The sequence below is a fragment of the Zingiber officinale genome, chromosome 5A (genome assembly GCF_018446385.1).
Source record: "Zingiber officinale cultivar Zhangliang chromosome 5A, Zo_v1.1, whole genome shotgun sequence".
NCBI classification, from domain to species: Eukaryota; Viridiplantae; Streptophyta; class Magnoliopsida; order Zingiberales; family Zingiberaceae; genus Zingiber; species Zingiber officinale.
In genome coordinates, this window is record NC_055994.1 from 1,774,892 (window position 1) to 1,785,930 (window position 11,039).

Sequence of the window (11,039 nt, forward strand, 5' to 3'; positions counted from 1 at the left end):
GCGTCCTCATCTACTCCACTCAGGAGATTTACCTGTTGCCAGTGCGATTCTCCAGATCGACTGGACTTTTTCTCGGCGCTCGATGCCTCCGGACTTTCTGCTGGACGCCCGCTTCCCGACCCGTCCAGTCTTCCACCTGGTTCGCGACAGCAGGACTTTCCACCTAGGGTTACCCCCCCTTAGGACTTTTGCTTGAAGCACTCGATCCGCCAAGACTTTCCGCATAGGGTTACCGCCTCCTATGAGCTAGGGTTACTGTCCCCTAGAATCTTCAACCTGCCTAACCGCAGCTAGGTATTTCCTGAAACACTCAATCAAACTGTTAGATCACAAATAAGCTTAACTCTGAATTCCTTTGCCATTATCAAAACAACGGTTTGATCGTCGGATGCTTTCCGCACCAACAGTTAATCGATCAACGATTACCCAAATCGCGTCATGTCTCGTCGTGTCCTAGGCAATCCCACTACAAAATCTATAGTGATGATAGACAAGACAAGACATCTAGCTACTTAAGTTAAGGCCCATATGTGAGAGTACTTTCATTGGACAATTCACTAATAAATCTGAATATTACAAATACAAAGAGATAATAATTTAAGTGCAATAAATAAAATTATACCGACAACTAAATAATTGAAGTTGCAAGCTTTCGGTCGTCGGAGCAACATTACAACGTCGTAGAGTCATCTTTTGATCAACATGCAAGACAGAAGATTGTTGGAATGAGTGTCTCTTGTTGGCTGCTCGAACAAGGGTTTTATAGGCTGTGGAAGGTGCCTCCAGTCTTGTCCAAGGCGCCTCCAGCAACAAAGTTTATCCCCTAAGCTTCGGTTATGATAATCACCGCAATATATGATTTTTATCCTCTAGAGGGCACCTTTTTGCTCTCCGAGGCGCCTCCATGCCCAACTCCAAGGCGCCTCCAACCGCATGGAAGGCGCCTCTATGCCCTTATGCGCAGGGTCTTTAACTAGGATATCCGAGGCTCCTCTAGCGTCACAGGAGGAGCCTCGAGCACTGTTCACCCGAAGCTTCACTTTATTTTTGCTCCTAAAAAAACATGGTACTCTAGCAGAAACATATTAACCTATAAAACAAAATTAGCATAATAAAAATATAGTGTGTTGATAGTTTTAGGACTGTCTGGTTCCAACTTTAGGATTTCTCGTGAAACCCTAGGTCGAACCGGCACTTACTATTCTCTAACTGAGGAACGCGTCCTCATCTACTTCTCTAAGGAGAGTTTACCTGATGTCAAACCGATCCTCCAGACAGTTTGGACTTTTGTTCAACATCCGAGACTTCAGGACTTTTCACTGGATGTCCAAACCCCGACCTATCCAGTGTTTCGCATGATGTCCGCGACCTCCATGACTTTCACCTACTATCCTTAACAAGCAGATTTTTTACCCGATGTTCTTGACCTGCTAAGATTTCTGCCCAATCTCTCGGATCAGGATTTTCTTGCCTATGCACAATTAGAACTTTTTATCTACCTAGTATTTACTAGGACTTTTACCTTACCTAAGTATACTTAGGATTTTTCTACACATTCATTTAAACTTATTAAAACCACAATAATCCTTAAATTTGAACCCTTTATCCTCACCAATTCGATCATCTGATATTTCTTATTCCAATAGATTATTCATTTGCTATTTTATTTCATATTTTTTTAAAACTAGATCTATGTTCTTATAATTTTTTTTCTTATTATACGAATTCATATAACATATTAAAATTCATGCAACATGGGATTTTTAATTTTCAATTTTTAAGAACTCTGCCATTTGATTCATTTATCTAATTGATATAAATAAAAAGAACGAAGTGGTTGCGTTTTCGTTTTAGCAACCTTCTTTCATCTAACAATGTTGGAATTTTTGCCTATTGTCTGTCGGTAATGAAAGAATGAAGACAATAATAATAATTTAATAATCGAAAAGTTGGCTCGGATGGCGATCAGGTGGCGGCGCGAACGAGCGGAGAATGGGGCGACATGGCTAGATGCGGCGAAATGAGAATGTCGTCGTAGCGCCGACCGTTCCTTGGCAGGCTCAGCCGCAGCGCCGCGGCCGCCGCCCACTTCTTCTTCTTCTCGTTCGTCGCCCTGTGCCTTTCGGCGCGGGCCATGAAGGCCCTGATCCTGCCCAACGCCGTGTCCATCGTGTCCTTGTCCATGTTGGCGAAGCACACCCTGAACCACCCCGACTCGGCGCAGTGGAACGAGGCCCCCGGCGAGATGTTCAGCTTCACCTCGTGCACGATGATTCGCCACAGCTTCAGCTCCTCCTCCACCGTCTTCGCCTCCAGCAGATGGCGCAGGTCCATCCAGCAGAACAGCCCCGCGTTGCTGTCCAGGCTCCGGACCCCGACCTCCCTCAGCCCCGCCTCGAAGGTCCTCCGCCGCTCTGCCAGCCGCTGCCGACTCTCCGCCAGGTACATCGAGGTGAACTCCTCGTCGCCCAGCATCGCCGCCAGCAGATGCTGCGTCTGCGTCGAGACCAGCCCGAAGCTCGACATCCGGCGGGCGCACCGCACCACGGCGTCGTTGAAGGAGTAGATGACGCCGACGCGGAACCCCGGCAGTCCGAGGTCCTTCGAGAGGCTGCAGACCACGTGGATGAGGTCGCGGTTGAACCTTCCGGGCTCGTCTTCCACGATCTCCGCCACGCTGACGAAGTCCGGGGAGTCGAACACGGTGCCGGAGAAGATCTCGTCCACGACCAAGTGGATGTTCTTGTCGTTGACGAAGCTGACCAACGACCGGAGGGTCTCCCTGTCCATGGTGGTGCCGAGAGGGATCGACGGATTAGCCACGAGCACTCCTTTGACCCTTACGTTGTTTTTTACCGCCTCTTGGTACGTCGACCCTTACGTTAAAAGTATAGGGTCTTGCACGAGTGGTTATAAAATAGGACGCTTGAATAAATCTCACCGACCATAAAGTTGGTCGGATATAAGGACTCTAGTATTTTACTATGGAAGTCAGGAAATAATGTACCTGATTAGTTGAGTAGCCGATTGAGTGCAAGGGAGCCTGACCAGGTGAAAACCTTACCAAGCTCTAAGAATTTAGGCCTTCTGAAATCCCTTAGTATAAGATTGGCCAGATAGAGGACGATCAAACATAAGGCTCTCTGTGTACGCCGGGTAGGGTAAAGACCGGGCGGGCTTAGAGATACTTGGCTCTATAAAACTCTTATTATAAGATCAGCCGGACAAAGACCAATCGAATATAAGGCTCTCCGTGTACTTCTGCCCGTGTAAAGATCGGGCCGACTTAAGGACATGTGACCATATAAATCTCTTAGTATAAGACTGGTTAGATAAAGGCAGATCAAATATAAGACTCTCCATATATACCTGGCTGGGTAAAGACTGGATGGGCTTAAGGACACGTGATCTTATAAATCTCTTAGCATAAGATTGGCAAGACAAAGGCGATCGAACATAAGATTCTCCATGTAGGCTCGGCCGGGTAAAAATTGGGCGGGCTTAAGGACACGTGGCCTTATAAATCTCTTAGTATAAGATCGACCAGACAATGACCTATTGAATATAAACCTCTCCATGTATGCCCAGTTGAGTAAAATTGAGTGGGGTTAAGGACACTTGGCCTTATAGATCTTTAGTATAAGATTGGTCGGGCAAAGGCCGATCGAACATAAGGTTCTACGTGCACGCTCGACCGGGTAATGACCAGGCAAGCTTAAAGGCACTTCCTTAAGAAACTCTACACATCCGCTCTATAGGATCGAAAGCGCTAGAGGGGGGTGGTGAATAGCACTCGTAACTTTCACGTCCTTTTAAAATAATCGATCGGAGTAAACGTTATGCAACAAAAATAAAAGAAACAATTACAAACTCGAACACCAAGATTTACTTGGTTTAGAGCCTGTGGCGACTCCTACTCCAAGACTCATACTCGTTGAGTGTTTACTTTCGGCAATTCACTATCAATATGGAAATATTATAAAAGGAGTATTACAATTTAAATGCAATAAATTAAAAGTATACCAACAATTCAAGAATGAAGAAAGTCGAGCTTGTGGTTGTCGGAGTAGCATTACAGCTTTGTCGGATTGTTTCATTAGCAGTGCACAGTCAAAGAATCATGAATTTTAGTTGTCTTCAAGCATCTGGTCGAGATAGGCTTATATAGCCTATTGAAGGCGCCCTCAACCGCATGGAGGGCGCCTCCAACCCCGCCGAAGTCGCAACGTCGATAAGCTCTGCTTCCCTCGCTGCTTATCCACCTGAGGGCGCCTCCAAGCTCATGGAAGGCACCCTCCACCCAGCGTCTAGGGCACCTCTAACTCCATGGAGGGCGCCCTCTGCCCTGCTGCACGGGGGTCTTCGACTAGTGCACCCGAGGCGCCTCCAAGCTCCATGGAGGGCGCATCGGGTACTGTTCATCAGAGGCTTTACATCTTTTTCACTCTCTGCAAGATGTGTTAGCCCAAAATATAAAATATATCCTACAAAATAGAGTTAAGAACAATAAAATCATATTAAAATAAATATTTGACAGTCATCGGACTGTTCGTCACCGGATTGTCCGGTTCTGACTTTGAATTTCCATCCGGAAACCCTAGGTTGAACCGACGCCTACTGCTCTCTCATCGAGGAATGCATCCTCACCTACTCCACTCAGGAGATTTTACCTGTTGCCAGACCGGTTCTCCAGATAGACTAGACTTTTGCTCAGCGCTCGAGGCTTCAGGACTTTCTGCTGGACGTTCGCTCCATGACCCGTCCAGTCTTTTCACCTCGTCCGTGACCACCAGGACTTTCCACCTAGAGTCCCCGACCCTAGGGTTTTTGCCCAAAGCGTTCGACCCGCCAAGACTTTCCGCCTAAGGTTACCACCCCCTAGGACCTAGGGTTACCCCCCCTAGGATTTTTCACCTGCCTAACCGCAGCTAGGACTTTTGCCTAAGTACACTTCGGACTTTCCTGCAAACTCATTCAAACATGTTAGACCACAAATAACCTTAACTTTGAACCCTTTGTCATTATCAAAACTTAGGTTTGATCGTCGGATGCTTCCTGCACTAACAATCTCCCCCTTTTTTATTATGACAACAAAGTTCAAAGTTAAGTAAAACATAATAAGAGTATAAATGCATACAAATTAAAAGGATGTAATATTAATCAAGTAATTATCACAAATTGAACAAATTTTTAACTTAGGATGTAATTACTTAACTAACTTTCACTTCCCTCTCCCCCTCAGTCATATATCAAAAAATATTAAATAGAGAAAAGGATGAAAAGATGGGAAATTTTTAGCTCTCCCTAAAAGGTAGTTCTTTACTTGAAAAATATTAGTTTAGCAAAAAACATTTTAAGCTTTTGAAAGTGACTTAGCAAATACTTGATATAACCTTAAAGAATTTTAAAACTTAGTTAAGTACTTTAACTTCAAAAGATATAGAAAAAGCTCAGGTAAGTACTTTAAAATAAATTTTCATAAAAAGCTTAAATTAGGTATTTAGTAAAAAAAACTTTTGATAAAAACACTTTTGATAAACACTAAGTATAAAAAGATAATTTCTGTTTAAACATAAGGCTTAAAAAATAATTTCCTTTTAACCATTAACCTTAAAAAAAACTTCTGCTTAACCAACCAGCTTAAAAATAATTTTTTGTTTAAACATGAAAAATGATTTCATTTTAACACAAAAAAATAATAATTGTATTCTGACACCAAGTTTAAAAATCAATTTTTTTTAAACATTAGGCTTAAAAATATTTTTTGTTTAAGCACAAAAGAAAACTGAAGGTTCAAAACAAACTTTTAATTTAAAAAATACTAACTTAGCTTAATTTAAAAATCTTTCTTTTACTCCCCCTTGATTAATGCCAGTCAATTTTTTAAAAAATTTTAAAGTCCTAGAATCCAAGCATGAGTAACGAAAACATCTACTTTCAGACAAATGTCTAACCTTTAGTTACTAGCTGTTTAGCATGAGGTAGCAGTTTTCACTTGGTTAGTCAAATTAAGTAAGTGTTCCAGTTAGTTTGATTAAGCATGGACAACTTAATTTGATTAATTTGAATTTGATTTTTTTATTGCCCAGACTTATGTTGATGTACGGACATAAGTATTCTGAAGTCCAGGCAGTACCCAATGCATCTCACACCATTCTAAATATTTTTCATACACAAGCAAGGTGAACCTAGTGTGCTTGTGAGATGCTCTGGCTGAAACCTAAGGGTACATGCTTTCTAGGGATAAATACCTAGGCTAAGTCCAAATTTTGAAAACTAACAAAATTAAAATTTTGAAAATATTTTTCCTAGAATTTAAAACTAAGATTATAACTTTGAAATAACAATTAAAGAAGAACTAATTTTGAAAGTAAACTCTATTCTACTAAGCACATTCCTATTTGTCTTCTAAGTGCACTGAACTCAAGTTCAAGTAAGGGTTTTGTGAAAATGTCAGCCAGGTTTGACTTGGACTCAACATAGTTAAGTACATTGTCACCCTTAGCTACATGATCCCTTACAAAGTGATGTTTCACTTCTATGTGTTTAGTCCTCGAGTGGTGAATTGGATTCTTTGTTAAGTTAATGGAACTTATATTATCAATTGAAATTTTTGTATTTTTATATTCTAGTTGATAGTCCTTTAAGGTGTGGATCATCTATAATAGTTGAGATGCACATTCCCCTAGGGCTATGTACTCAGCTTCAGTAGTGGATAAAGTAATACAGTGTTGCTTTCTACTTGACCAACTTACTAGGCACTGACCTAGAAATTGGCAACTACCACTTGTGTTTTTTCTATCTAGTTTGTACCTGGCATAGTCTGAGTCAGAATAACCAATTAGGTCAAAGGTGCAAGTCCTAGGGTAACAAAATCCTACATTTAGGATTCCCTTAATATATCTAAGTATTCTTTTAACATTTGTTAGGTGTGACTCTTTTGCACAAGATTGGTATCTTGCACACATACCTACTACAAACAGAATATCGAGTTGACTTGCAGTTAGGTAGAGTAAACTCCCTATAGTGCTTTAATAATATTTTAAGTCTACTAGTTTTCCTTCTAAATCAGAATCAATTTTAACATTAGTTGCCATTGGAATATTTATATTTTTAGAATTTTTCATGCCAAATTTTATAATTAATTTCTTAGCATATTTTATTTGAAAAATATAAATTTTGTCTTTGGTTTGTTTAATTTATAATCCTAAAAAGAAGTTGAGTTCCCCAACTAAGCTCATTTCAAATTCACTTTCCATTAATTTGGTAAATCCTTTTAAAAATTTAGTATTAGTTGAACAAAAAATTATATCATCGACGTAAATTTGGACTATAAAGATGTCTTTTTCTAGGGTTTTTACAAATAGGGTTTGATCTATTTGACCTTGTTTAAACCCCTTAAATATTAGATAAGTTGATAAGCGTTCATACCAAGCCCAGGTGTTTGTTTTAATCCATACAGGGGCTTTCTTTAACCTAAAGACATGGTTTGGGTGGTCCAAGTCCTCAAATACTGGGAGTTGACTTACATACACCTCTTCTTTGATGAACCCATTTAAAAATGTGGATTTTACATCCATTTGGTATAACTTGAATCCTTTATGTGCTGCATAGGCCAGCAGCATCCTAATGGATTCAAGTTTGACTACGAGAGCATAGGTCTCATCGTAGTCTAACCCTTCTCATCGTACCCATTTAGTATCAACTATGGTTTTGTTTATGGGTTTAGGTACTAGTTCCCAGACCTGTTTTCTTTCAAATTGGGCTAATTCCTCTTACATTGCTAATATCCAGTCTGGGTCTGGTAGGGCCTCTTTTATAGTCTTGGGTTCAATTTTAGAAATAAGGGTTATCTGACTTAGGTTTCTATAAGATGATCTAGTTTGAACTCCTAGGTTGGGTCACCCAAAATTTGGTCAGATAGGTGATTGATATTTATTCTTGATGGTCTTATATTAGAGTCAATATTTGGTTTTTGTGATTCACTAGGTTTAATTTGAATATCTTCATCATCTTCTATGTTTCTTGAATTAATATTTTCTGTATTTTGATTTTCATTTATTAAATTAGGCAGATTATTTTCTTCATCAAAAATCACATTAGTTATTAAATTAGGCAGGTTAATTGACTTAATTGATTTGGTTAATTGAGTTAATTGATTATGTTAATTGGGTTAATTGGTTTGGTTAATTGATTAGGTTAATTGGGTTAATTGATTAGATTAATTGGATTTATTAATTGATTAGGTTAATTAATTAAATTTATTAATTGATTAGGTTAATTGGATTTATTAATTGATTAGGTTAATTAATTGATCTAAATTTGACCTAAGTCTATCTCACCCTTTTTTAAATTATCAATCAGGGAACCTTATAGGTTTTTGTGAGATGGTTAATTTAATCTTTGATTTAGATTATCATCTAGGGATTAATTTATATTTGAGTTAGATTCAGGTTTTTCAATTAGTCAATTTAAATATTCATTTCAAATATTGGCTTCCAGGCTGTGGCGAGACATTAAGCATTCTTGGGTATAAGATCATCCACCACTTCTAGACAAAGTCTTTCAAAGAAATTAGATATTTAATTTTCTTTTTGAAACCCCTATGTCTAACTAGTCAAGTGTAAATTATGCCTAAGTCCTTATCTAGCTTAATCTAAGCATGTATAATAAGAGCAGTAAAACAAACATCAAACAATTCTATTTATAAAAATAATTTTTCTATTGCCTCCCCCTGGATCATAGCCTCGATAAGGTCTATCAAGGTAATGAATTTGATCCTTGGGGACCCAATATTGTCCAAGTCCAACTTGATTAACCAGGTTTGATTTGAGTACCCATGCTTAGACTACTTTTATATTTGTTCTATTTATAATTGATAAATAAGAATTGTATTTTCGTTTAGTCTTAAATCCAAGTCCGGATCGGTTGTAGACGACTCTCTATTTTCCAAGAATCAAATCAAGATTCTTAGAACCCAAAGTGAACTGTTCCAATGTGTCTTTAAGTTCTTTGACTTGAGTTTTCAAATTGGAGTTTTCTTCCTCAAGTTGTTGGACTTGAGTTGAACTTCCAATTTGAATTGGTTCAGTCAAAGGACTCAATTTAGTCTCCTCCTTAAGGATTGTTACCTCCTTTTGGAGTGACTTGACTTGGAGGTTAGATTTGGCTAATTTACGCATAAGGTAATTAACTAAATTATATAGTTTACTTAATTGAGAAATACTTACAATGGGTTTAGACCCTTCGGAAATGGATATGGATCTGTGGTTTCGTTCGGACTTGGTTTCTGATTCTCTCTCAATTTCTAATTCTTCGAGTTGTTCCCGGGCCGTCATTGTGAGGAAACTTGTCTGTTCGAGTTCTTCATCGGAGTCTTCTAAAGAAGACTCATCCCATGTTGCTTGTAGTGCATTCTTCTTCCTTTGCTTTTTTGCTTCTTTTTGATTCGGACAGTTGGCTTTGATGTGTCCCTTTGGTTGCAACCGTAGAAGGTAACTTTGAACTCTACTTTTGGACCGGCTCGCACTATCCTGGACTGAATCGCCTTCTTGATGTCCTTCTTCGTGAATCCTTTCTTCTTTATGTAGAGTTTGCATACTAGGTTGACGATCTCGACTGTGATCTAGTTGTCATCATCTTTTGAGTTTGATTCATTTTTGGACTCGGGTTTGGTTTTGCACTTTACTTTTGGCTCCCGGGTTCTGCTTGTACCTACAACCAAAGTAATACCTTTCTCAGCTGGACGTGTATTAGTCTGTTCGTGCAATTCAAATTCTGAAAATAACTCATCTAACTTAATTGCTGAAAGATCCTTGGATACTTTGTAAGTATCTACCATGGATGCCCACAAAGTATTCCTCGGAAAGGCATTGAGTGCGTACTTTATTACGTCTCGATTCTCCATCTTTTGTTTGATCCCGTGGAGTCCGTTCAGTAGATCTTCTATCCGCGCTGAAATTGGCTAGCCGTCTCACCTTCCTGTATTTTTTTATGTTATATAACTTATTTAAAATTAGATCGCGCTTACTTACTTTCGTATCGGAGGTGCCTTTGTGCAGCTCGATCAGCTTCTCCCACAGTTCTTTCGCACTTGAGAATGGACCAACTCGGTTTAGCTCTTCCTTTGTTAGACCACATTGAAGAGTACACGTTGCTTTGGTGTTGGCCTCGACCTTCTTTATTATACTTGCATCCCAGTTCTCACATGATACTGGTTTTCCTGTGTCGTCGAGTGGGAGTGAGATGTCGATTTTGATGATCATCCACATCTTAAACTGGGTTTCAAGGTAGGACTCTATTCAACCCTTCCAGAAGCTGAAGTCCTCATCGGAGAAGAGAGGCGAGCGGGCTATACTGTAGCCTTCTTGGTGGGTCATTGTAGAAGTAAAATCTCACACAAACAAAAACAAGAAACTTTGTTCCAAGACTTGGTCTTGGATTAGTAGTGCGGGATTAAAAATAAATGTGCAAACTTGAGTGGTGTTACACAAGCTTCGAGGGAAAATTTCGATTGTGATAAAAACAGATCGGAAGGTGGTAATTTTATCGATTCCGATCGACTCCGAAAAATTAAAAATTACCACGAAAAAATTGTTTGAATGGTGGTTTCACCAATTTGAAGTGAACCCGCTCTGACACCAATTGTAGGATCAAAAGCGCTAGAGGGGGTGAGGGTGAATAGCGCTTGTGGCTTTCACGTCGTTTTAAAATAATCAATCAGAGTAAACGTTATGTAGCAGAAATAAAAGAAACAATTACAAACTTGAATACCAAGATTTACTTAGTTCGGAGCCTATGGCGACTCCTACTCCAAGGCCCACACTCGTTGAGTGTTTACTTTGGGCAATTCACTATCAATCTGGAAATATTACAAAAGAAGTATTACAATTTAAATGCAATAAATTAAAAGTATACCAACAACTCAAGAATGGAGAAAGTCGAGCTTGTGGTTGTCGGAGTAGCGTTACAGCTTTGTCGGATTGTTTCGTTAGTAGTGCGCAGTAGAAGAATCGTGAATTTCAATTGTCTTCAAGCAT

General features: G+C 39.5%; 1 protein-coding gene across 1 annotated transcript; it reads right to left on the reverse strand.

Annotated features, from left to right (window-relative positions):
- Window positions 1–1,774: 1,774 nt before the first annotated feature.
- On the reverse strand, window positions 1,775–10,140 carry LOC121982705 (1-aminocyclopropane-1-carboxylate synthase-like). The gene is made up of 2 exons (XM_042535809.1): window positions 10,035–10,140; window positions 1,775–2,876 (listed from the first exon to the last, which is right to left on the reverse strand). Exons 1-2 carry the CDS (start codon window positions 10,138–10,140, stop codon window positions 1,966–1,968), a joined length of 1,017 nt encoding a protein of 338 aa, XP_042391743.1. The 3' UTR covers window positions 1,775–1,965.
- Window positions 10,141–11,039: the final 899 nt, after the last annotated feature.